This window comes from Ammospiza caudacuta, chromosome 6 (genome assembly GCF_027887145.1).
Source record: "Ammospiza caudacuta isolate bAmmCau1 chromosome 6, bAmmCau1.pri, whole genome shotgun sequence".
Lineage (NCBI taxonomy): Eukaryota > Metazoa > Chordata > Aves > Passeriformes > Passerellidae > Ammospiza > Ammospiza caudacuta.
The window spans coordinates 48194296-48220966 of NC_080598.1; the positions used below are offsets into that span (position 1 = coordinate 48194296).

General features: G+C 40.1%; 2 protein-coding genes across 4 annotated transcripts in view; one reads left to right on the forward strand and one right to left on the reverse strand.

Annotated features, from left to right (window-relative positions):
- GALC (galactosylceramidase) overlaps positions 1-10718 on the reverse strand; it is a 31786-nt gene extending 21068 nt beyond the window's left edge. The window contains exons 1-6 of one of the 2 annotated variants that reach the window (XM_058806529.1): positions 10293-10718; positions 9322-9390; positions 7368-7431; positions 5343-5456; positions 3817-3956; positions 1695-1733 (exon numbers count right to left, since the gene is read on the reverse strand). In XM_058806529.1, coding sequence (XP_058662512.1) covers positions 1695-1733; positions 3817-3956; positions 5343-5456; positions 7368-7431; positions 9322-9390; positions 10293-10718 — 852 coding nt within the window. The remainder of the gene's footprint in view (positions 1-1694; positions 1734-3816; positions 3957-5342; positions 5457-7367; positions 7432-9321; positions 9391-10292) is intronic. The other variant, XM_058806530.1, reaches the window with a different exon arrangement.
- Positions 10719-14455: 3737 nt separating this feature from the next.
- Positions 14456-21713, forward strand: GPR65 (G protein-coupled receptor 65). 2 transcript variants are annotated; one of them, XM_058807482.1, is made up of 3 exons: positions 14456-14478; positions 16161-16256; positions 19145-21713. In XM_058807482.1, exon 3 carries the CDS (start codon positions 19265-19267, stop codon positions 20300-20302), a length of 1038 nt encoding a protein of 345 aa, XP_058663465.1. In that variant the 5' UTR covers positions 14456-14478; positions 16161-16256; positions 19145-19264; the 3' UTR covers positions 20303-21713. The 2 variants fall into 2 exon arrangements, with proteins under 2 accessions (XP_058663465.1, XP_058663464.1); XM_058807481.1 differs by lacking the exon at positions 14456-14478 and adding an exon at positions 17220-17274 and having other exon boundaries at positions 16159-16256.
- The last annotated feature ends 4958 nt before the right edge of the window (positions 21714-26671 follow it).

A 26671-nucleotide genomic window follows, 5' to 3' on the forward strand; every position in this document is an offset into this window, starting at 1 on the left:
CCTAGACACTCAGAAAAATTGCCTAACCACAGAGACAGCTCAGAAGAACAAAATGAATGATTTCAGAATTTCCATGCTGAAAGAGAAGTACCAAGGGCACAGAACTGCATGCATCCAAAACACACTCCACATTTGCAGAACAGCTCCCTCACACACAGTATTCATATAACTGAAAGAACAGGATTTTCTTGAACAAGAACTTAGCAGCATTAGAGTCTCCATTTCTTTCTTCTTTTTTTTTTTTTTCTGCTTATTAAGAAACATAACTAGTGCCTTAGAGGATGAAGTATTTAGAATAACATTTTACAAGTAAAAACTTAGCCAGATAACGAAGAGCTTATCTGTGATGTATTTAACAGGAATTACAGAAAATGTTTGGTGTGCAGCAGTACATTTCAATATATTGCCCTCTTGCGAAATGGCAAACAGAACTACAGTGCAGAGGAGAGAGGTGGTGCCAAGTGACACTGTAAGAGGATGAATGGTAAAACAGGTGTTCAATAAAAAACCTCTTATCAGTTAACAGTGGAAGGAAGGCCAAAACCTTTCAGTAAATACTTGGGTGATTTTATGGTCAAATTTTCAACTAAATATTCAGCTCCAGAAGCCAATTCAACAGTGTTCAAAAAGCTATAAAGAAGGATGGTGGTCCTAGACTCAACAGTTTGTTCTCCATATTCTTTCTTGCCACATGAGCACGCCAAGACAAGCAGACAAGAAAGCCCCAAGGTGACATGACAGAGATTTGAGATTGTTCAGCCTGAAGAGAAGGTTTTGGGGTGACCTAATTGCTCCCTTCCAGTACCTTGAGAGCCCACAAGAAAATACAGAGAGGGACTTTTTACAAAAGCATGTAGTGACAGAACAAGGTTGAATGGATGGCCCCATCCCTGGAAGTGTTCAAGGCCAGGCTGGATGAGGTTTTGAGCAACGTGGTCTAGTGGAAGGTGTCTCTGACCATGGTAGGAGGATTGGTACTGGATGATCTTTAAGGTCCCTTGCAACTCAAGCCATTCTATGATTCTCTGAGTCTTGTTTGCTTTTAAGAAGAGGTAATGCCATTGTGTCTTAGCCTCAAGCAAAAACAAGGAAAGGAACAAAGCAGGAGCTTGTGCTTAAGATCTCACCACAAGGCAATGTAACAAAGAGAAGAGAGTTTTCAAAGCAGGGCAGGGGGCACTGCAGGAGCATTCAGTAGTGAGAAATATTACAGCTATCTTAAGGTTGTTTATGTGAAACACTATGTTCTTCCAGCTTTTTAGAACAAAAGGTACTGAATTTTGCAAAGTTAAAAACACAAAGCCTTTACTGTGATTTAATAGCAATATTTAGGGTACTGTTATCACAGAACTTAGCCACAGAATTTTAGGCAATTCTAGATCTTGGACTTCTAGCTATATCCAAGCTGTTATAAAGATTATTTAATTTTGTATGATAGTAGCATCAACTGAAGCTTCCATAAAAATTTAGAAGCATTTAGCACACACTGACATGCCCAAAGTTCAAAGTAACAGTTTCAGACAGACAAAATAAACAATCTAGATATCTGAACATGTAATCTTTCCATGCATGCAACTACAAGAAACACAGTTCAGTAAGTGACATAGAATTATGGTCCCTTTCCTACACAAATTCAGAAAGCTAATTGTTTGTGTACAGTACGACAAGCACTTTACAGAAATAAGAATACATACCTTAATGTATTTGCTACTAAATGCCCTTTCATTCCATATCTATAAAGAGAAAGTAAAATCCATTTAGAAAAATCAGGATACGTCAATGGAGAATTAAAAGATTTCATTTATATATAGGTAAGATTATAGAATCCATTAATCAGCTCCATGGTTTCCGTGTGCTAGAGGGAAGTGCTGGCTGATTTTGTTATCAGCTTTTCTGGGGAAAATTCAGTATGAAAGTTCATAGTGGGCACTTGTTTATCTTTCTCTAAGGTCTGCTGATTGCCTTCTCGCTGACAAGAATGCTAGAGCTGCTTGAGCTCCACAATGGCAGCAGTGTTACATTACCAATGGCTCTACAGTTTGCTAGGAATCATTGAGAAACACGTTCTGGCTTCAAGGTGTGGCCTAATGAATGGGCCCCTGTTGCAATACATGGGCACAGAAGAGCCAGAATAACTAACATATTGAACAAAATCTGTGAAGCTTACTGTTCTAACTTACACAGGGCTACATCCAAGCTTCAACACAAAAGCATATTTTAAGTAAACAGACACAAAATGAGCTAATTTCTAAATTTTCCATCTTTTATGGAAAGAGTTTAAGCTAAACACAGCTGAAAATTCAAAAGCAGGTGCACTGATTTTCCATTCTACCAAACCCTCTGGCCTATAACACACATAGGCAGAAACCATTTTTCTTTCTTTTTGAACTGCAACATGAACACTGTGACTCCAATAAAGGTTTAGCTTAGGAGTAAACACAATTTATTTTGATATTTCTACATCTTCCTATAAATGCTAACATGAAACTTCAAGAATGAGTCAATCAAAACATTACTTAGTGCAAGGCTCATCTCATCATAAAGCAAATAGTGATACACAACATGTACTTACAGCAAAAAGAGTAATAAAGACTAACCAACTACAACCATAATGACATTGAAATTGTTTTGACAGTTTCTGAGCCTTCACAGACCTCTCAATGTTTCCCTGCATTTCAGATTATACCCACAAAGAAATGAGACAACATGTAATATCACATTGCCTGGATAAGCAGAAATTCCCTTTTCTTAGAAGGACAGAATTTAGAAAGCTAATTACTGTGAAGTAACATCACTGAAGTCAATATTACTCAAACACATGAAGTAAGCAGAACATACTTTCTACTCCAAGAACGCAGGGCAGAGAAAAATGTAACAGCAATTGTTCTTCCTCTCCCAACAACAGAAGTGCTGAAGTATCACTATGTTACCCACAGTGCAAGACTGACCCAACTGAAATAAGCCAGCAACACCAAGGGGGATGCATTCCCCAGGAGATACAGCAGAGATCCTGACCTTCCCACATTGCAACAGAAACATCTGACTTCTAAGGGATGGGAACCACAGTTTTAGAAGCTTTGTTCTGGACTGCTGAAGTGATTTTCAGCTTTTCTGCAGTTAAACTTCTCATATCAAAATATTTAGGACTCCAAAATAAGTGTTCAGTAAGTATAGGATTGATTTTAGAGAAATCCTAGACACACTTTCTTGCTCAAACAGTGAACTTGAAGAGTTTTTTCAGATTGTCTGCTTCTCTCTCTCATCTCCAATTTATGACATTTTTTCTCAGACATTCATTCACTACTTCCCTATATTGCAGTATAGGACACCACAATAGTTGTACTGTAAAACATGAAGTTTTATCTACTATAAATGACTCAGGTAAAAATGCAAAAAGTTGTAGAGGACTGCTCCTCTGCAAAATAACAACCATACTTTATGCTAAGTCATGTTAGCTGACTTTCAATCTGTGTTAACTGATGCTTTTTGTTATGTGGTAACTGCTGAAAGGCAAGCAGAACAAAAGGCAGAAAAGGAAAAAGAACTCTCAAGTTATTTGGTAACTGTTTTAGAACTGGGAAGGTAGGAACCACTTGACACTTTTTCTGCTTTAACAACCATCATTTCAGGAGGACTGTAAACTAACACCACTGTCTTTCCCCTGCTAACAGTACAAGATGAAACTCCAATTACAAAAAAAATTTCTCTTGCCATCCTCCTCCTCCGATCATCAACAATGAGATGCAAGACCAAGATTTTAGGAGTGAAGATAGATAAAATATACATAAAATACACAAGAAATTTTGCTTTACTGACCCCAATATAATCAATGTCCAAATCATGATACTGTTTTGCTCCTAATATCCAAGAAACAATATAGTAAGCAGTGATATCTGGATAGTCATAGGGCCAATTTTCACCCTTCCCTATCCATCCTGGAAATGCCCAAGGTAATCCTGGAAAGAGAGAAGAAAAACAACCAATAAGGTAAGTGGTTGGCTAACATTACTCAATAAGCTTAAAGAGCAAGCTGTAATTTGCTCTGCCTGAAATGAAGGAACAAATATGCACTTGAAACTGGCTTGGTTCCAGCGAAGGCAATGAAATGTAACTTCTCCAACTGCAGAGCATGTCTAATACCAACTATGATCAAACAATTCAAACAATTAATAGCTGCTTTTTTTAATGAGCTAGGAAGCATTCATTACTAGAGAACAACTGACTACATATAATTTGTCAGTTTTATGGTACTAGCTCTAACTAGTTTAAAAATCCAAAGATTTTAGGATAAATATTTACAAAGCTACAGCAAAGGTCAATACAGAACATGAAAAATTGTTTATCTCATGAACATGAACTTAAGAAGACATGATGATCTGATCATAACAGAAGGAGGAAGATTAGGATAATGAAAAATCATTTCCAAGTCTCAGCTGTTCACTGGATCTTGTGGTAAATAAGAAAAACAAATTAATCTAACCAGATGCTGCTAAGCATCCAGCCAACTTGTATAAGATACCATAAGCTAATTTAAAAGTAAACCCTCCTTCCTTTATTGAGAGCTTGATGTGAGGGAAGAGGGATATTATTAATAATTACAATTAGTCATAAATAGTTGGCCTAACAGAACATGACTGGCAAATCCTGCACCAAGCTTTGCTTCATGGCTGGATATGATAAAGCCCCCTGGAAGTTGAGGAAATTAAGACATCTTTTAACCAATAGACTTCTTACCTTGTTTCATGTGAAACACATTTGTGTTTCCAAAATACAAAAATACAGCCTAGGGTTCCACACTTGTAATGTCACAACATACACATAACTCACAATCAAAACAGGAAGAGAGGAAACTCCTCTTACAACTCAACCACATATGAGGACATATCAGAAGGCCAAAATCTTCTTTACTACAGTGAAGAAGAGGTGTGTGATTGTTTTGTAATAAGAACATTCAATCAAATGCAGTATGTGTAAGATTTACATATTTATGCTTGCAGTAACTTTACTTTATCCCTCCCCATTTTTTTTACTCAATTATTCAGAAATTCATCTCTCATGATAAATCAATCATGTTCATTGCTGCAATATACTAAAAGTATTAGTTATTTAATAAAAGCAAATTATGAGAGATTTGTTATCTTATGCTTCTTGTCAGGATGTTGTGCTACAGTAACAAGGTAAAACACAAGCATCAAGAAAAGCTTAACAAATATTAGAGATTATATTTTGTCTACTGCAACATCAAAACATCTCTCCATTAAAATGTTAACTAAGGGTCAGATAGGTAATTTAGTCAGGGGAATAAAAAGGCATTTAAATGGTAAAAGCTCAAAGCAATTTACCAATCAGTTTAATTTTGGGGTTCCTCTTCTTGGCTTCCTTCATCAGCCACCACTCATAGCCCCGGAAGTAGTTCTCATCATTCTCATAGTGCATATGGGAGGGTTCAGTGCCGTCTAGGAAGGAAAGGGACAGGCAGCTCACAATTATCTCCTGTGTCACAATCTGTTACACATCATAAAGTTTGCTGCATTGCTCACTAACACAGCATGCAGGCACGTATCTCCTACATGGTTCACAAGTTCCTTGGTGTGCATTTCAAAGCCAAAGGAATAGTGGGAGGTAAATGCAAGATTTTCTACCCTTTGTTCTTAGCATGTTAACTTAGCATAATTTTAATATTTTTATATTGAAGAGGTTTTGCCTGCTCTTAACATCAGATGTGGTTAACTATTAGGCATTTTCTATCCCTAGCTATGATAACACTAAATCTATATTTGCTGTTGTCTCATGTCTTGATACTAACAACCACTAGGAATGTTACAGCATTAAGATTAAGAGGAAAAAAAATCATTATGCAAGCAAGTTATCTCTAAACCAAAAAACAAACAAAAGAAGGTTATAGTTTGTTTCTTCTGCACAAGGCCAGGGAGAGAAAAGAAAGGAACTACCATGATCTTTTTCAATTACAGGAAAGAGGTTGTGGGGTTTTTTATTTTTACAGCAAAATACCTAGTTTATAACTTTCATGGTGCTCTGTGACTGTAGGAAAAGGTTTTGGAATTTAACACTAGGTGCAGAATTTCCTCAGGCAAAGGTAAACAAACTAGAAAGGTGCAAAAGAATCAGTGTTGCATGGGAAATCATTACACACAAAAGTCAAGTAACAACTTGTACACGACTGCAACAATTATGCAACTGATTTCAAATTGTATGCAGAGACCTTTCCTAATGAAACTTTGTTTAAATGAAGTCTGCTGAAACAGCACATTTCATCACAGAAAATAGGATTGATTTTTTTTACTTTACTAAAAATGGTAAGGTAAGTTTGTCACGGACATAGAACAATTAGATTGCAAATTTAGGCTTCAGATCACATTTCAAATGAACTCCTGATCCCACCTCTCAGGCCAGAAGAAGAGCTGCAGTCTAGTGCATTGATATATATGCATCTTATTGTTCTTCTTTTCAAAACTGGACCATTACACAATGGGACATGTGACAGTCTCCTGAGCCAGCAGTAAGAGTGTTTGAAGAGAAGGTCTGTGCATGCCTCAAGAGGATTCCATTCCCTCCACCCAGCAATTCATTGCCAAGCTCTTAAATCCAGCATAGTACTTTTCAGCATGTTAATTTTTGTGAGGTAAACACAAGAATGAAAAACAGTATCTAACTATACAAAACACAGACATTACAGGAAAAAATGTGTATGTATACAAATATATATATATACAAGTATAAAATTAAATTCTATGCTATTTATTAACTGTGTCTGATGTGGCCAGATTTACTTTAAGAAAAATACCAAAAAATACCAAAAAAATATACAAGCTGTAGTCTCTGCTTCTCAGCTTTTGGTCACAACAGTTACTAAATAGTTCCTCCTGTATGTAAATGTAGTTAGATAGGCTAGGCAAATTATATCAAGACATTTTCATTTGCAACAGGAAGAAAAAAATTCCTGCCTACTGGAATTGGCTATTCCAGCCAATGCCACTCTAGTAAAACATATCAGCTAATTAAACCACAGCAATGTAACTGTTTCTGATCAGATGCATTTGCATTTCATGCTTTTAAGCTATAAACTATCTGGTATTGCCAAACTTGTGTGTGAGAAATGCTCTGCAACTCAGAAACCTGCAATAGGGGGGAAAAAACAGAATTCATTTGCTCTAGAATGGAACCTATTAACCATAGGATAGTGAGAACTGCTTCCAGAATGTAGGTGTGAATCTCTCTTGTACAAGCCATTAGGGATTTTTGCAGCTCAGTTCAGCTATCTCCGTGCCTTGGCTCCCTGTGCAGCACACGTTACTTACAGCATCACTGAAAACAGAAGTCAAATGCTGCTCATGCAAAATCCATACCTGTTGACTGTGCATCACCTCCAATCTCTACCTTGAGAATATGTAAAGATGCACCAAAATTTGGCTGTGGAAAGAAGAGACAGAAAAACAGATAGAATCCTGCTGTTAACAAGAAGAACGAGGTAAGTTAGTGTACCATCTTGAGCATGCTGAAAATTCCTTTTTTTACTTTTTTAAGCACCTATTATAAATGTTATAAGAGATTATATGAATTTCTGCTCTTCAAAAGAAAATCTTCCAGGATAAATAGTACACTGATCTTTAAACAGTTTTATTGACTCTTGCAGCATTAACAACACTTCTCCACAACTATGCAGATTTTAAATAGATTATGCTCAAGAAAATACTAAAGCACTGATAAAGCAGAACACAGAATACATGGGGAACACAGCAGTATTTTAATGTTATTAGAAGCCAAACTTGTTTTCTTTTTAAATCAAATTATTGAAGTCAGTATTTTTTATTCTTGTTTGTAAAGTGTTACACTGCTTATGTGAAAGAACATACATACAGGTCAGGAATAATCTGGAAACTACAGACAGATAGGCAAGAGAAGAAAAAACCCACCACACTGGAAAACAATTGGCAAGTCCACCATCCCCCTCCCCTGGCATCTGGCTGCTGGAGCCAAATATAAAACTCAAGCTCATACAGGTGATTTGACTGCCAATGTGTTCTTCCAGCCATTAGTGGCTTAAGAGTTGCTCAAGCCAGAAGTTACAATTAATCATTATTTTAACAACCACTAATAAGCTGGCCTCCTCCATGGAATGACCCAACTATAATTTTGGTATCTAAAAAAATGTTTTAAGATGTAAGAATGCAATTTGATTTTTAAAAAATGCTGCATACATGACATGCCTTTTTGCTTACAAGTCTGGGATTTTTGTTTGCTTTTAACAACAAAGTAACTGTTTTCAATTTACCATTTCTCTTTTTCACATTTTTTTTGTTTTAAACTTCTAACACATTTGTTCTCCCATTCATGAAAGTTGACTGACACTAAAAGACAAGGAGAATGAGGTAAGGTACACCCCTCCCAAACAAGACAGTTTAAGAGGTTTTGGTAAAAGAGTATGTCAAAAGTTCTTTGAAAATCATGATCTCTCTAGATTTTCTGTTACCACATGCCTAATCAGAACATTCATATTAGTAATACACAGCTTTAGTCTCAAAAAAAAAACATCAGCTTTGGTTCCCCAGGCACATATTACACCTTACTCTATCCCTGAAAATTAATTCTTTAAACTGCATGGTAAATTATTCCCCTCCAGCCATCTGGATTGCATTACTTGAAAGTGACATGACATCCTCTTCCAGCAGAGTAATTTACAGTGCCAAAAGCAAAACAAGCTATTAATGTCCAGTGCAATAATCTCACCATATATTAAGTTGGGTAACTCTGCAGGTTACACTTGTTAACTAACACAGCTTCCAAACCAATGAACTTCCTACACCTTCTAGAGTCACTGCAGTTGTACTTGAAACTACTTTAGAATAGATATGCTGTTACAAACCTGCAGCCTTCAGAGTAATTTTTATGGTATGTTAATCTATCTGTACTCCAAAAAAATCCAAAGTGTCTCTAAGACCCCCTTGCTTCAATCACTATGAACAGTTAAACACCCCATTTTAGCCACAGAAACAACTTATGATTTAGCCCCCACAGATGATCAAATATATAGTTAAACACATTTTTGAAAACATATTTTCAAAACACATTGTGAAAACACAAAAGGAATTTTCACAACAATATGAAGAAACAATCTCCTGAACAAAAACACCACCTAAAATTTAAGGTTCTGATAACAATCATCGCTAAAATATATGCTTGACAACATAGGATTTTGTCTAATTTCAAGCAGCATAGAATATATTACAGGAGTTCCCATTTTACACAGTAAGAAATTCTGCATGAAACCAAACGTTATTGCAGCAGTGAAGCCAACTTTACCTTGAACAGGTAATCTAAAATCTCGGAGCGGTAAGGTTCTGGGTAGTTCACCAGGAGTCTAGATGTGGCCTAAAACGGAAAGAAAACGTAAAAATGTGACACGCCACTTTCAAATGTTTAGCTACATCCCAGCTTTTCATTCTATGCCTTTCACAGAGCTAATAAACCTACAAAAATAATTATAGCATCAGGAACTCAGCTAAGTTCCTTCATAACTTGTTTCTAAACCTTCAGCTGTGCCTTTCTGGTTTCACAGGTTGCAACTGCCTTGTACTCCAGTTACCTGGAATTTACTGAAAACAGAGTCCAAAGAGCAGAGAAACAAAGGGATCGCACGGCTTTATGACAAGCAAAAGGCAGCTCCCTCCCAGCACCATTTCTCCTGCTCTACTCAGCTCTCCCTGCTTTGGCTCACCGTATGCCACAGCAAGGGGAGCTCACAGGGCACACAGGTGGGAGGCCAAAGAAAGCAACTCAGCAGCTTCTAAAGGGGATAAAAGCTCCGGGAATCTCACAGCTCTGCTGCCTAGACCACACGATAGACGACGAGCGGCTGTGGCTTATTTTAAAACGTAGGGACTACTAAGACCCTCTGCATAAAAAGCCAGCCCGGCTTAGCTCTCATTCACCAGCACCCAGGACACGGCTGGCCCTGGGCACCCCGAAAAGCCACGGCACAGGTGGCGCGAAGCGGAGCCCGGCTCCATCTCCCCTCAGCGGGACCACCGCCCGCACCGCTCCCCTCAGCGGGACCACCGCCCGCACCGCTCCCCTCAGCGCCCCCAGGCCTCCCCCGCCGACCCCGCTCAAGTCGTGGGGCTCTCCCCACACCCCGCCAGTCCTCAGGGCTCCCCTCCGCGACACCCCCGGCCCAAGCCACCACACGCTCCCACTGCCGGGATGCCCAGCCCAGGTGCCCGTTGCCGCGCTGAGGAGGGTACCAGCACCGCATCCCCAGCGGAGCAGCTCACCCCGCCGCCGCTGACAGCCCCGATCCCGTCGAACTCCCTGCCCAGCCCGTTGGCATCATCCAGCACGTAGGTGGCCGCCAAGAGCGGAGCGGCACCGACCCTGGGGGGCCCCGGGCCGCAGCTGCAAGCAAGCAGAATCGCGCCCCAGAGCACCGCCGCGCAGCCCATCCCGGCCCAGCTCCGCTCCCGCGGCCGCCCCGGCCCCCGGCGCCTCCGCACTGCCCGGCAACGCGCGCACGTGACCGCGCCGCCCGCCTGCCTCGGGGCGGGGCGGCAGCGCCCGGCACCGCCCAGCGCCGCCGTCCTGCTCAGGGGAAAAGAGGGCGGGAAGCCTTGCCAGCCTTTATGGGCAGCCCCGCCCGGCTGAAGGCTACAGCTGCCATTTTGAGAAAGGGCACGGCGGGCTGGTGAGGCGCGTGTCGCCATGCTGGAGTTGGGCACTGAGCCGCGAGTGAAGCCATTTTGGGGCCATTCTGAGTGCGGGAAAGCCGCGTGGTTGTGAGGCGAGGCGGGGTTTGTGCGGGAGCGCGGGGGGAGCGGCGCTCGGTGCAGTGCGAGCAGCCGCGCCTAGGGGCCGAGTCAGGCTGTCCTTTTCGGGGCCTCTGACTCTCCTTTCTGGGGCCTGCTGCTTGGGGCCTCTGGCACGGCACGATACTTGTTCCGGGCGAAGAACGGCATTTCCTTGTGCGTCTTTCATTTCCAGGCCCTCGCAGCCAGTTTCCTGCTTTTGCGCCGCTCTCAGGCTGCCACCCAATGCCCCGAAGGCTCGGCACGAAGCGGCGCTGTGAAGGAGCACATTCCAGCCCGCCCTGAGAAGGATCCTGGGTCGCCGCAGGGGCAGATGCTGGGAGCGGCTCCAGGCCCTGCCCGCCGAGGCTGCCCTGCCCGGGGAATCCCAGCTGGCTCCAGTTAGATCCGCAGCTCCGTCAGCAGGGAGGATCCCCAGAGAGGGCTGCTGAAAGCTGGGGTTAAATTATGATGGGCTGAACGTGCCTGGTTACGCCTTCAGGGGTGCGCTGTAGGGCAGCCGAGCCGAAATGAGAGGAGCCAAGGTGGTGCTGAGCCGCACGCCAAAGATTTCCGTGAGGATTGCCGGGGATTGCCCTCACACTCCAGCTTATACACGCATGCGGCTCGTAGGAGAAGTAACCCGGAGATCGGCGATCAGCTTGATTATCGTAATGGGGATCTCTCTTGTCTATTGATCTCAGTATTTCATAAGAGATGCTTCATGTGCCTAAAGGAGGAATGAGCCATGAGGAGATGCAGTGGCTAAAGCCCTGCGTTGTGTAAGAGCTGTGAGAAACCCCGGTTTTGCAGGCATTCTAACCATAAAGAATGCTGTTATTCGAGCCTCGGTCACTCTTATTGTCACTGTGTCGCTGCCACTCATTGAGGGATCTATGTCTCAGTGATGACATTGCCTGACTGACGTTTCCTGTTTATTTCTTTTTAAATAACAATACCGAGCACTCACAAAACATTTTGCACTTTACAGCAATATCGAGTATTAGCTAATGAGCCTGCTCACACCCAAATGAGCTATATGACACCATTATTACATGCAGACAGTCAGAATGACTTCCTCAAGGGTATTGTGAGTCAGTGCCAGAGGTAGCATTATGCTCCTGGTCCTATTTCACATTCATTCCAGCAGACTGTAGAGCTTTGCACACCTGGAAGGTTTGCAAAACCATTATAAATTATTAATTGATTCATTTTGATAGTTTAATTGATTACTGCATCATTTTATTTCATGTAAAAGGCTTCAGCTGGGAAATTCAGTCTCTTATTCACTCACAGGATCCTAAAATTGTCAGTTTTCAAAACTTGTATTTGCAATCCTGTGATGTGCCAAGTGCCCACCCTTTTCAGTTGGTACAGGAAAGCATTCTCATAATCTGTTTTGATGGAAGGAAAAGTATATTTTGGTGTGACTGTCAACTTTCATTCTGCATCTTGACCTTGTGTTCAACCATTTTTTTCTTTACACTGAAAGTAATGAGAAGGAGATGTCTCCAAACAAACTGTGGGCCAGATATGGAGAGGTGAAGGAAGCAGTGGGGGGGACCATGAATTCCATAGGAATTCCACTAATTGACACAGACTCTTACTCACTCAAGACTGTCCTACATGTCTGGATTTAGAGAAAAAGAACAGAGACACAAGGAAAAAGAAGAACGAGGGGGGTATACATTAGAAGGGGATATTACACATTTTGGGAAGTCTGTACCTCTCAAGTGCCTCAGCCAGTGAGGAAAGAGAGAGGGAAATTTGGCCAGGAAATTAGGATAAAAAGGAGGCTGCATCCCCTAACAATTCTGAGAGACCCCATGAGGAGTGCCCTTTATTGAAATAAAGTTACCGGACTCCTCTGTCTTCTTTTTGGACATTAATCGACAAACATCAGAGGTTTATTTTCCTGTCAACACCTTTGTTCATGGACCCTTTGTAAACTCAAATTTAAACAATAAACTTATTGAGGACTTACTCATTGCTTCTTTTCTAGATAAGATCATTTTCCATTGTTAATGCTTTTCTGTTTTAGGGTTGGGGTATTATGCTGATAATACCTGTTGGTTTTGGATGACTGATCTAAGATACTGTGTATGTCCAGATCTCACAAAAACCCTGGAAAATTGTGCTGCTTACATCAGAAATTAAATTTTTGCATATGGACATAATTAAGAATTTATTTTAATATACAGTTTTACTTCCAGAATGCATAAAAGGCATCATCTCCTCTCTTGCTTCCTTTGATCTTTCGATTCTGCTGTCATCACAGCAAAGAACTGTAGAGATGTTCCAATTTTGTTTCTCTATTTCTAATAATTATAAAAACTGTTTTTTCTTTAGCAAAGTATAGGAATGCTCAACAAAACAGCAGAGCCAACATACTGGACACTTAGTATGTACAATGTTAGGAAAAAGCACATGGAGAGTGATGAAACAGGTCTTCATGTGATGACTTTTCTCTCAGTGAAAATGAAGGTGTGACTGAAATTTATTTCAGAAATTTATCTAAGCAAGTGTTCTTCCATTCACCAGACAGGAAGGGGCTATTATTACAGTTTGAGAATGGTTGGATAATTTAGGCTTCATGTAACAATCAGATCAGTAAAAAACTATGGATGAAAATGTCACACAGACTGGAAAAACGGAACCAAATTTCTGCATACAGTCATTAAATATTATAGAGCTGCATGGTATTCTCAAGGAAGTCAATATGCCCCTATTTTAGAACTTTTCAATTTGTTCTCTTTCATTTCTCCTTAGCATCTGAATCATCAAACGACAGTTTTGGTGTTACTCAACAGAGGGACATTTCAAGTGAAATTGTACCCACTTTCTTAAAGCAGAACAGAATTTAAGAAAAATACAATAAATTATTCTGATCACAGAGAGGGAAAAGAAGCGTGCTCATGTAACAACTTTCCATCAGTTTAATTGAATAGAATTATCTGTTAAAAGAATCACTCCCCTGAAAACTGCATCAAATCTCAGAGTCAGTTTATATAAAAATATGTAAATATGTAACCTGTCACTATGCATGAAATGCTGTTATCCTTTGTTAACTAGAACTGTTCATTAACTTCTCATAAATTCTGAAAATACTTAATTCTTTTTCTACAAACTCCTAAAGTGATTGTAAAACATTTTTGAGCTCTTCTCAGGTGGATTCTTATTTGATTCTGTGATCAATTTGTAGGGAAAGGCAGGTGAGGTCCTTCAGTCAACAAAAATCATACACATTTTGAACTTAGACAAGTAAACACAAATCAAACACAGCATTTTATTTCTGTGGATTGGATTCTCTGAAGATCATGTCTCCTAGATGAGAAGTGTGTAATATACTATGCTCATATAATTAGGCAATATTTTAAATTAAACTTTTATGAAGTCTCTAAAAGTATTCCTGTGTCTACTGAGGTTGCTTCCCATCCTTTGTTCATCATCTTTTTTCTCATGGGTAAGCTTAGATTAACAAGGAATTGAGGACAGGGAAAAAAAAAAAAAAAAGGAAGCAAAACCAAGAGATGTGTGAACTGCTGCCTGTTTATCTGCGAGCAGCTTCCTGTCTCTGTGTGTGATCAAGCAGAAGCAGACACTTTTCTTAGAAGCAGATACGGGTGACACTGCCAATGGCATAACGGGGACCGCTGCACGGGGACACGCGGCGGCCAAGGTGAGTGCTGGGGAGCCTGGGACAGGTTTCAGCATTCTGGGACAGGTTTCAGCCTGGCCCTCCCAATGGGATGCTGACATCAGGCATCTGAAAGAAGGGACAGGAAGGGGGCTGGAAAAGGTTGCTGTGGGAGAAGGATTATTTCAATCCCAGCACAACCAAAACATGAGACTGAGGCAAAAGACATCAAAAGATTGAATTAGGAAAGACATGCCTAGGATTACGAAAGAAAACTTGATTCATTGTTTGTTGTAATAGCATTGTCATGATCAAGCTACTGTTGATTACAGAAGGGGGAAGAATGGAGAAGAACTGTATTTGGGGGTGAATTTTCAACACTCTGAGCTGTCCCATCACTGCAAAATGTGCCTCAGGCCTCACAGAGGGTTCCAGTAACTCTTCTATTAGTGTTCTCCAGACACTATTAAGATACCTAGTGGTATTTATATGAATATGAAAAATGCTTAAAACTTAGCAGAAAAATAAGCTCTGGTAAAAGTAGCTTCTTTGAATGCCGTGTATCATGTATGTGAAAATATATTGTACATCTTTCTGTATGCATAGAGGAAATGACACACTTAATGATAGAGCAAACTAATACTTGCCTGCATGGCCTACATTCTAAAAAAATTTGGGGTTTTTTTCTATTTGCCCACATTAAATGAATGTTTATGCTCAATTAAACAATCTGTAAAGTATATCTTTAAATGCTGAGCTCTTTTAGACCTGTTTGAGTCTCTACAGAATCTCATGGAGACCTGTGGGTGAAATTTAATGTTGCATGAGGAAAATTGCTGCTAATTTTAAGCAAAAAAGGCCATGTTTCTGAAAGGCATATTTCCTAAACTGTGAAGTTTTTCAGAATTGAGATGTAAGATCTGCTCATTAGGTAAAAAGAATTAGCTATGGAATATCCCCTGTACTTGAAGAACTCAGCTTGGCAATAGAACTTATTTTGACAACACAAAGCAATCTACTTTGTTGAAATTTCTTAAAGAGAAAAAGGAAAACAATCTATCTTTCCATCTTATGATTGATATACAGTATCACCAGTACAGCAGCTACTGCAGTAGCTCACACAGCATTGTTCCTTTCTTCCCTTACAAAGCTCTTTACAGATAGGACTATGGAATATCCTTTTGTATTTAAGCTTATGAAAGTTTAACTTTGTACTTTGCAACTTTAAAATGTCATAAATGAAGAGACCACATAAAACTCTCTGTGAACCTGAAGGAGATGCTGTAGAAATGTGTTGATACAAATACAGTGTATAATGACTACTTTTCACTAAAAAATCTCACAGGGTTCCTTTATAGGCTTCTTTGCATACAGTACTTGAAGCGTAACATTTCTCTGGTCCATTTCTCTCAATTTTTTTGTCTTAGTGACTCTTCAGAAATTCTGTACAGTAGGTTTTCTGTAGCAAAATGACAGTCAGGAACTACGGTAATACTTGATTAACGTGTCTAAAAGAAAAAATTGCTGTTAAGAATTTTTATATTTTTTTATTTGAAACATCACATACCAAAACAAGTCTGTAAAATAAGTCACAAGTATATGGAATTAGTCACAATAGGTTTGGACCATGAAAGTCAAACCATTAAACCATATCATTAAACCAAAATTCCTTGACAGTTAAAAAGTATATCATTGGAGAAAATAATCAAATGTTATTTTTTTAGGATAGCTGTAAGCCAATACCATCCTCCTAGGCAAAGCCAGCAGGTGTGCTCAGTAGCAGAGAGAAAACCTGGGAATGCTTCAGATCATGCATTCAGGTAAGAAAAAATCATCTTGCATTACAAAGTCCTAATTATGAAAAAAGCAACTCAGCAAGAAAGTGTGATATGGACTACTTCCTCTGAAATGAGGCCCCAAGCAATTTGAGTGAAATGTTGTAATCAGGACAAAGTGGTGCTTTCTGCTTTTATATTTCTGTGCAAGAAACTGCAGCATGTCTTGTGGTAGGCTTCATTTGGTGGCTCTTTGACACATTTAAGTATAGGTCATCAGTACTTGCCAGAATGACACACTTCTCGTTATTGCCATCACTGAAAGCATGTCCTCCTGTAAGTACCATCAATGTGTCATCAAAGTTCAACATGGATTACCTGGCAGTGCTGCACAGCCTCCAGGGCTGTGTTCAAAGGAGCTAAGGAACATACTGGTTAAGAAGAAAAGAAAGCAATGGGGTCAGTGACTTGTGATTATGAAGGACAGAAAAAACTTTCTGAGGTGAGAATTTTCATGTAGTCTCAACTCACTTCTTTGAATTTTATTTTTAGTGTCCCAGCCTGCCATTAGCCAATGACACTTTCAGATATTAGTTCCTTAAGGCAGATGGCAGAAGAGCAAAGCAAAGTCTTGCCTCAAAGAACATGTGGTTTATTCAGATAAGAGCAATATAAGGAGAAGTGTTTTACCTTATCATCAGTAAGATCAACAGAGTGAAATTCTTCGAAACAATGAGCTAAAATAAAAAAGCTGAAAAAAATCCAAGTGGTATGAGGAAATTGGCATGTTGGTCTAAGAGTAGATACAAAAGAATCTGTTGTGGGTGATAAGAGAGAAGTTGGGAGCTTACAAATTTGGTGAGTCTGTAATACAAGTTGACAAAAGAGAAAGAGTTTATGGGGGAGGGAGAAAGAATTCCAATTTCTCAGTCACGAGACCAGGAAACGCTGCCTCATACACTTGCTGCATTACACACATGCTTCTGAAAGGGCATGTTTCCCTCTTAGACATGAAGAGACCTGTCACAGGAAAAGAGATGCTAAAGTGTGATTAGGAGAAGAGGTAGGTATTTTATCTTTGATTCATCTGGTCTGTCTGCATACATTTGATTTCTCTTTGGTGAGAAGTGGGTCACAAAACCCTGGGATCCAATTTCTAGAGCTAGATTTTTATTTTGTGATACTTACCTGTACTGATAAGCTTACAATGCCTTATTTACTGTTTGGTTTTATGAAACCAAGCTGAAATGCAGACATCTTATGCTTGTCTTAAATATAGACACTGCATTTCTTTAAATTAGTCATCATGTTGATGAGGTTCCTCAATGGACCATATTGGCAAGTCCTTCTCAAGAATTTTCTTTGGCTTTCAAGCTTGTGAATGAGTTTAGCTCTAGCTGATCTTTTAGGCAACTTGGTCAAATAAGGCAGTGGCAGGTAAAATTGAGTATGTGTTCTCTGGGTAGTTTTGTCATTACTCCTTTTTTATTAATAATAATGAAAGAGGCTGTTTTGTGGACAAGAGATCTATATTGTCTGTATTGCAGCACAGACAATAAACCTGGTTTGGGTTTTTCTGATAAACCCACAAACACATCCAACCTATAAAAGGCTGATTTTTTCTTACCACATGGTAAAGTTTTGGCACACAAGATGTGTTGCATTGGAGTTCTTTCCCACATTACAACAGTTGTAGATGTGCTGTCTTGCAACCTACTCATTCTTCAGCCTCTTCTCCTCCTCTGCTGCAGGCTCAAAGCACAGGTCAGCCATCACAGCAGTCTCTCAAGCATTTAGTATATTTGGCAGTATAGCTGGTCTGCAACTAATATTTTCCATTCTTGTATTTCCTGAAGATAATAGTTAGTTCTCTAGAGAAGGGAACTGCCAAGTGTCAGAGCTGTGATACTATCAGTGAGTACCAGCTGTCTCACAACTACACCCTTTTGTACACCCTTTCTTACCCTTTCTTCACCCTTTCTAAAGGTCAGCTCTTCTATGTGTTCCTAAGGCTCACACACACAACACCTCCAGTCCCACTGCTTTAGTCAGGGCTGCCATTTTACTGATATTTTCATATTGAAGCTGTTGATAACCACAGTCCTGGAACTGACTGAGAAAAATGTAATTGATAATGGCTTTATGAGCTCATGCACCACAGCTGCAATTTTTAGAGGGGAGAAGTGTTAACGATAAACTCTGCTCAGTCTCCACCTCACATGTTCACCCAGCAGGATGTGCATGCAGGAATCCAATAGCCCAGCAGGTTTCACATGAGGATTTCTGGTACATGCAGTGAGCCTTGCTGGAAAAGCACACTTGATGGCAAGTTCATGTGGGATCACATACAAAGGAGGAGAGAGGAAGCAGGAATGTGTGATGATGCAAACAAGACAAGAGTGATTTGCAATACATACAGAAAGATACCAGACACACATTTTCCCCTTCTGAGCAGATCCCAACACCCAGTGGTATCTCAATCCCTGTATTTCTATCCTTGTCTCTCCATTGCCTTAGGAGGGAGGAGGTTGTTTGAAATAAGAAATATTCATATGCCCAAAGCAGTGCTTACCATAATAATAGAAAGGGCACTTCTGTTATTTTATTTGTGGTCCATTTTCTGATCTCCTTTTACTGTCCCACAAGAGAGACCCAGGATTGCAGGATAGCACCCCACTCCTAGAAAAAGTGTTTTAACTAGTCATCCTACTTCTGCTGTGGAAGCTTCTAAGTAACCTTGACAACCTTAGATTTTGGGTTCCTCTTCCTATGCATTCCTAACTCCAGGAGCACTAACATCCTCCGATCTCCTAAAAAACAGTTTCTTTCTTCTAGGAAAAAAAACCAAAAAACAAAAAACACCACACACCAAGAATCCCATAAAAACAACAGAAATGTAATAGCTGACATTTTTCATTTTTCCTTTTTGGTAGCAGACAGCTGGAATCTTGTCAATCAGGTCCTGAAGAACTAACAGATGACAACCCATCTACAGCAGGGGGTTCTATTGCACCCAGGCTGGAATTATCTCAAGGGTGCTACCAGGGTGGACAATGAACAACAGCACTGCATGCCATGATGATCACACCCTGGATAAGTATTTGTTTCCATTTGTGTACAGTGTTGTGATGATGATCAGTATTCCCATCAACTGCATATCCCTCTATGCATCTTGCATTCAGGTGAGGAAAAAGAATGAGTTAGCAGTCTACATCTTTAGCCTGTCCCTGGCTGACCTTTTGTACTCCTTGATTCTGCCTCTGTGGATTGATTATGCCTGGCATGGAGATGACTGGAGGCTCTCTGCCTTGCTTTGTCAGATTTTTGCCTTCCTTACGTATATGAATTTCTACACCAGCGCTGCGTTCCTTGCTTGCATCTCTCTTGACAGGTACCTGGCATTAGTTCACCCCTTGAAGCTCCAGTACTTGCGCACGAGAAGATTTTCATTGATTGTCAGCATAATTGTTTGGCTTCTGGAAAGCATCTTTAATTCTGTCATATTGGTGAAAAAAGAAGTATTCAATGATCCTTGCAATTTCACTAATCATACATTATGCTATGATAACTACCCCCTGAAAAGGTGGCAGGCGAACATAAATTTATTCCGGATATGCTCAGGGTACCTGGTCCCTTTGATAATCATTGTGTTTTGCTACCAAAAAATCTACCAAGTAGTGAGGTGTAACCAGGCCACAGTAGATGAAGAAAAGAAAAAAGTGAAAAAACTTATTGTGAACATCACTGTTACTTTCATTGTTTGCTTCACTCCTTATCATGTTGTACTGCTTATCCGCAGCATCAAAGAACCTTCTACCTCTGACCCACATCTTTTGTTGCTGCTGTATAAGGTTTACAGAGTCACACAGGCCTTTACAAGTTTGAATTGCATCGCAGATCCCATTCTGTACTGCTTTGTGAGTGAAACTGCGCGGACAGAGATAGTGAATTTGCTCAGGTATTGCTTGTGCCTACGAAAGCGTGGGGAAGACCAAGTGAAAGCACATGCTCTGTGCAGTTCTGCTACAAAAAACACTGCACTGGTCACCTACAGAAGTTCCTGTGAAACACAGACGGTCAAAATTTCCTAATGAGCACATGCAAATGGAAACTGGATAACCTAAAAGGAAAAGAAAGAAAAATTCTTCTCCTAGGAACTTGTGTAACTAAGAAATGCCCCAAAAGTCAGAGATACCAGTCTAAGCAAAACCAGGAGCTGGAGCCAATGAGAACTTACTATAGGGTCAATGAAATCAGTGGAGTATCAACACCTATCTTTCAATCACGTGTGGTATATAAATCAGTGACAACAGACAAATGCACAGTCAAGAAGGATGGCTGTGACGCGCTGACAGAATTACTGAGGATCTCCCACAGAACTGTCTCCTGTGGCAGCTTGCTAGCCAGCCTGTACTAAGCTGGGGGAAGGCTGAATTCCTCTTTGTCCTGAATAGCAAAGGACCAGACAGAGGGAGTGTGGTAAATTTCATGTTGTGATTTATGCTGCTATGAAGGTTCTTGTGTTTCACTAAAGACTCCAATTCTCCTTTAGCATATCCCTGAGACCAGAAACTTAAAATTGTTTACCCTGCTGTGTACAGACACTTACCTGCACTTAAGATTTTGTTTTCCTTGAAAAATATACGGTCTAATGTACAGCTGTATGTCATGCAGTTTCATTACAATACCAGTGGTGTTTCCGACCATAGTTGAAGATTCATTAATTCAAGTGCCTATAAAGAAGTGAATTCTAGCCACCAGTGTTTTAATTTGGATGAAACATTTCCTGATACATGCAGGGGAGGAAGAGGATAGAAAGGTGAGGTTTCAAATCTCAGCAATGTAAAGGGCCAGCCTTCAGAGTTGCTTATTGTGACTGAAATCTGGACCGTGGTTCTGTTTTCTGATTCAGTAGAGTAATGTTTGTATCCATTTACTTAACTGCACATGGAGGCCTCAGCTAGAGGTTCCAGGACTCTCAGTCTAGCAGTTTTAAAAAAATTAAACAAGCTAGCCATTAATACTGGCAAACCAGCAAAGAGCATGAATGTACCAACAAACAGTAAGAATGGAAGCAAAAGAACCCATACTTTTAAAAAGTTGGTGTTAGCGCAAATCAGAAGTGCAGCTGTTAATTCAGGACCTGTTCATGTGCAGGCAGAAGCAGCTGCCTGGCTCCCTGGTTCCTTGTCCCATCCAGACACCTGACCCTCTGAAAAGAGTTAAAACATTAAATTTTTTTCTCTTGTCACAACCTTTTTACTTTTTCTCAATTCCCAGGAAAAATATTTTGTTATGGTAGTTTCTTTATTTCATAGGGAAAAAAAAATTATTTCCATCAAAAAAAAAAAGAATTTCCCTCTAGCAAATTTGTGTGGTGGAAAAATTTTGACCAGCGTTTTTCAGACCTTTTAGGTCTGACATTATGTGTGGAGGATGTGAATAAAGTGATCACAAGCAATATGATATTTCTGATGAGAATGTGCATCTGTGTTTAAATAAAAAATTTCTCCATTGCAAAGAGCATTTCCATAGTTTTCATGAGTTGCTGCATATGTCTGTACTTTCTGGTAATTTCACATTCTGAAATGGGACCTTGCCAGGCTGTGCAAGCTGGGTTTGTTCAGCCTGGAGAAGAGAAGACTTTGGGGTACCTAATGACAGCTTTGCAATCCTGCAAAGAGGATATTGAGAAGATGGAGCCAAGCTCTTCACAAGAGCTCATGGCAGGAGTGGCGTGTTTTCAGCCTGGCTGGAAATTAGGGACTATACAGCCACTCGCTCAGCCCCCTTCTGTCCCCCCACAGACAGGTGGAATGGAAAGGAGAATCAAAGTAAAACTTGAGGGTTTAGATAAGAACAGTTTTATAATCAAAAAAAAAAAATTAAATGTAGAATAATGGTCAATTATAATAATAATGATAATAATAAGGGGAAAAACAAATTATGCACAACACAATTGCTCACCACCCACTGACCAATGCCAGACCCCACTTCCTGAACCCAGATCAGCCACCCTTCTGGGTAACTTACCCCAGGTTATCAACTGGGCAGGACATTCTATTGTGTGGAATATCCCTTTGGCCAGTTCAGGTCACCTGTCCCAGCTATGCCCCCTCCCAGTTTCTTTTGCAAACCTCCTGACTGGCAGAGCATGAGACAAGAAAAAAGTCCTTTACTTAGGAAAAACACTTGACAAAACCAAAACACATCGGTGTGTCATCAACACCATTCTCATTCTGAATTCAAAACACAGCACTGTAACAGCTATTGAAAGGAACTTAAGTCTACCTGAGCTGAAAACAGGACAGGGAGGGACAAGAAATCATGTATGAAACTTGAAGCAAGAAGGGTCAGAGTTGATATAAGGAAGAGTTTCCGAGCCATGAAGAATAAGCTGATAAGCTGTGGACAGGTTGCACCAAGATGTTCTGTGTGCTCCATCCTCAGTAGTTTCCAATACCCAACTCAACAAAGCTTGAGCAACATCTGACCTTGTAGGTGACCTTCCCTTTAGCAGAAGGCTGCACTTGAGATTCCCTGAGGTTCCTTTGAATCACAATTGTCCTGTATTCCTGTGGGCGGTCACTATTCTGGCTGCTGCTTTCCTCCCTGGAAAGTTACATTCCCTTCTTTTTTGTTTCCATTTACTGAATTCCATTTTGATGTGGGTTTGTGTTTCTGATTTGGGTGGGTTTTTTTCTGTAGTTGCTTCTCATATATGATGAAGGAAGAATTATGCAAGCAGCAATGTAAGTTACTTAATCATGATCTTTTTCCACTGCTGACCTATGTATTTTGCAACAGAATGTGAAATTTCACTCTGGCATTGAAATGAAAGCAGAACCAAACTTCACTGTAACTTCATGGAAAAAAGAACTCAGTGGTTCATTTTTAAATCTTTCACATGTCATAAAGGTTGGAAAGTTAATTCTATTTGGGCTTTAAATTTAAATAATTTAAGAATTAATTTAAAGAATAATGAAAACTGAAGCTAAGCAAAAATCTGAGTCAAAATAAACCTCTGTGTCAGGGAGTAGAGAGAGCTGGCAGCTCCCCAAGGGGCAGTGAGCCAGGAGCTGAGGGTGACAGTCAGGCAGACTGGGCAGCATTGTCACCAACAAGCCACAGTCCCATGGCACCCAGCGAGGCAGAAAAGCAGGTGTGGCCAGCTCTGATCACCGGACAAATTTCTGGTGACAAGGCAGGCCACAGGTCAAGCTGGGAAGCCAAGTCAGGAAGGCAAGGTTGGGATCAGCAAGGTACAAGGCTGGATATGGCAGCACCATTGCAGCATTGGCCTGTGCACAGGCAGTTAATTCCTAGTATAGTAGGAGAAGAGACCACAGATCTGTTGGTAAACTCACCCTGAGCCTCTGCCAAAAGTTTCATTTCCACAAAATTTCACCCTGAGATTTTATATTCTTTAATATTTCACCAATGCTCATGAAAGCCATAGCATGGACCAGCTTACATGGGTATCCGTGGATGTTTTTCATAGCATCATTTCCTGTGGTACCTGCTGGAGATTCAATTCAAGATAAAGGGAAACCATGACTGTGGCTGGCCCCATAGGCTGGCCTTCATGAAAAAGCTCAGATAAGTCCAGGGTCCTATCCCTTTATGATAATAAAATTTAGGTTTCTAATTCCTTAGATTACTCAAAAATGCTTCTGCCTCAGACAGCAGCTCCTGGCAGTCCCCAAGCCCTGTGAGATGGCAGCTTGCTCCTGCCCAAGGGCACCAACTCCTCTGCCCCTGCAGGGTCCCCAGTGGGGCTGATCCAAGGCAGCATCTGATAACTGATGCTCTAGCAGTGATAAGGGGAAAGAGCAAAACACATAGTGCATGTGTTTTTCATGAAGTTTTTTCTTTCATTGCTGCACCATAATGGCTGTGTTACTAACAAATTGCTAGCCTAAGCAGACACAGGGAAATTTTTTCTGTTCAGGTATAAATTAAAAGTAATCAAGCTGTTTCACCTAAATCCTTTAATAGCTTAGAAAGAGATAAAGTATGTTCTGGACTGGGACTTCACTTCAAAAGAGAAACACAAACCAAAGCAATAATAAAAAATTTAAAAAAAAAAAAAAAACAACAAAAACGAGACAGAAAGCATTAGGAGAAGACTGCATGAGATGATATGTAAAAAGCCTGATCAAGGTGAATTATGAAGATGCTGCACAAAAGAAAGTCAGATTCTCATCTCTGCCAACCTAGAGATATTGCCATCAGTGTATCACTTACAGCCTGTATCCGGCCTCTGTATAGCAGAGTGTGTGTCCTATAGCATCTCTCACTGAATATCACAGCACACATCATCATATCACTAATGTGTCATGGAAGTGCTAAAATAGTGGGAGGTGCAAAAAAAAGTGGGCAATAGGTCAATTCCTTTTTTGTTTTCTTTTCAAAAATAACTTTGAATATTTTGGTGATGGGAGCACAGACTGACAGCTTCTTTAAATGGAGTGTGACAGAAATTGAAAAAATAAAAGATGATGTCTCAAGAGCAAAGGTAGCTGGTACTTTGAATTTTGTATTTTGAGAAATGTTATTGCTATAGCAACTGCTAAAGGTTCAATACAGGGATAGAAGATTCTTTTCTTTACTTTTATTTAATTTTCCTGGTAGTGTCAAGATCTGTTGCTGGATGAAAAACAGAGCTGAGGACAGAGTGAGATAGTTCTTAGTGGGCAAAAGGAATTCTTAACTCTGCCAAATACCTGAGATTCATTGTGTGCTCAGAAAGACAACACAAACACATAGCTTCACTGTCTTTGCTTATCCTCATGCAATACAGCCCAACGAATAATTCTCGGTAAACCAAAGTTTCTGTTCCTTCTCAGAATGTGTTGCAGCAGAAAAAAAAACCAGAAAAGGCCAAACTATTGAGGGCTGCTGTATTCATGGTAGACCCATGCAATCTTGTGAGCTCTCCTTCCTGGCATGCAGAAAACAAGCACATGTCACTGTCTGGCAGCTCAGTGTATGTGAACCTAATATAGGTTCTGTGGAGCACAACCAGCCTAGGAAAAAGCTTCATCCTGAGACATTATGCAGGGAAAGAATGCTGCAGTCACATTTGTTACAGAGTTTGTGCCAGAAATGTGTGAAATTCAGGATATAATTTCTTGGACATCTGCTCTGATGTGATCAGTGCCAGTCTTCCTTCCCTGTCTGATGGCTGTTGGCTCCCAGTGCAGGGTCTAAACCCTGTTCATGCATGACTCAGACCACATAACAGAAAAATAAAGATACTCCAGTGTATTGTGAAGGCTGCTGTGTATTGCCTGTGACTCCACATGTAACTTTGCATTGAATTTTGCAGCTGTGAAAATTCCCCATGCTCTAAAAAGGCCGTTTCATGGTGAAGTCTAGTGTTCAAACTTAGAGGATGATTTACTTTCTGTGGAAAGCAGGAAATAAGTTTAGCCAGTAGCATTTAGCGGTGTAAAATTAGACATGTTTAGAGAGGAAAAAAAAATCCTGGAGGTTTTTTTGATCCCTAGTACACTGCTAGTAGATTCCAATTTTGATTTTATATAAGTCTGACATATGTGGTTTCAAAAAGATCTAGAAATATTCATCGGCAGTAAGCACCATAACTGTATTATCTCTACCAAGGCAAATCAAAGAAAATAACTTTATCTGAGGGAAAAATTCTCTGATTCTTCCTATCTCATTGTTGTTTATACTCACATTTTCTTCAGAATTCTTTCATGTGGTTACCTGAAAGTCACAGCTATTGCATTTGGAGGTTCGTGTATATTTTTCCTTACTTCCCCTTGTGTTTTATGTTCATAAATGTACAGTCTTTACAATTTTAATATACTAAATGTAGGCCAGGAAAAATCATCTAAAATATGTTATATTTAACTGTAATTGATTTTTAAATAAAGTCCTAAGAGTGATTTTCTATGCATTTTTTTAAACCTTAACAGTGATTTTATCTCTTCAATGTAACAGGGCACAATTTGCATATGGTGTGTCATGGTGGAAATAATAGAAAAGTCTCTTGATCACTCAGATCAAGCAAAAGGAACCTGCAAAATGGATTTAGCTGGAAGCCCTTCAAAAACTTGCCAATATGGTACATAGGGGTTTATCTTTTCTTGGACATTCACTTCAACTCATTACAGACATACTAAAAGTGAAACCAATTCTTGATACTTCTTTGGGTTTTGGCCAGTTATGCAGTCTGTTTATTTTTAGCAATTCATTCAGAGAAACAAGGAGGAAGAACTCAGAGACCTTTTGCAGCTCTACCCATGCAGGAGGAAAAAGACACCCAACACAGACATTAAACCTGGCATTAGACACCCAATGCAGACATTAAACCTGGCTCTTCACTCAAGATTCCTGTAAATACATTCTGAAGACAATAAGTAAGCATCTTAATAATTGCAGGAACACCTGTGCTTGGATAGATATTATTTTATGGAAAATGTCTGTGTTCC

Excerpts from the sequence above, each read along its gene's own strand:
- GPR65 (XM_058807482.1), top strand. The coding sequence starts at position 19,265 with ATGAACAACAGCACTGCATGCCATGATGATCACACCCTGGATAAGTAT.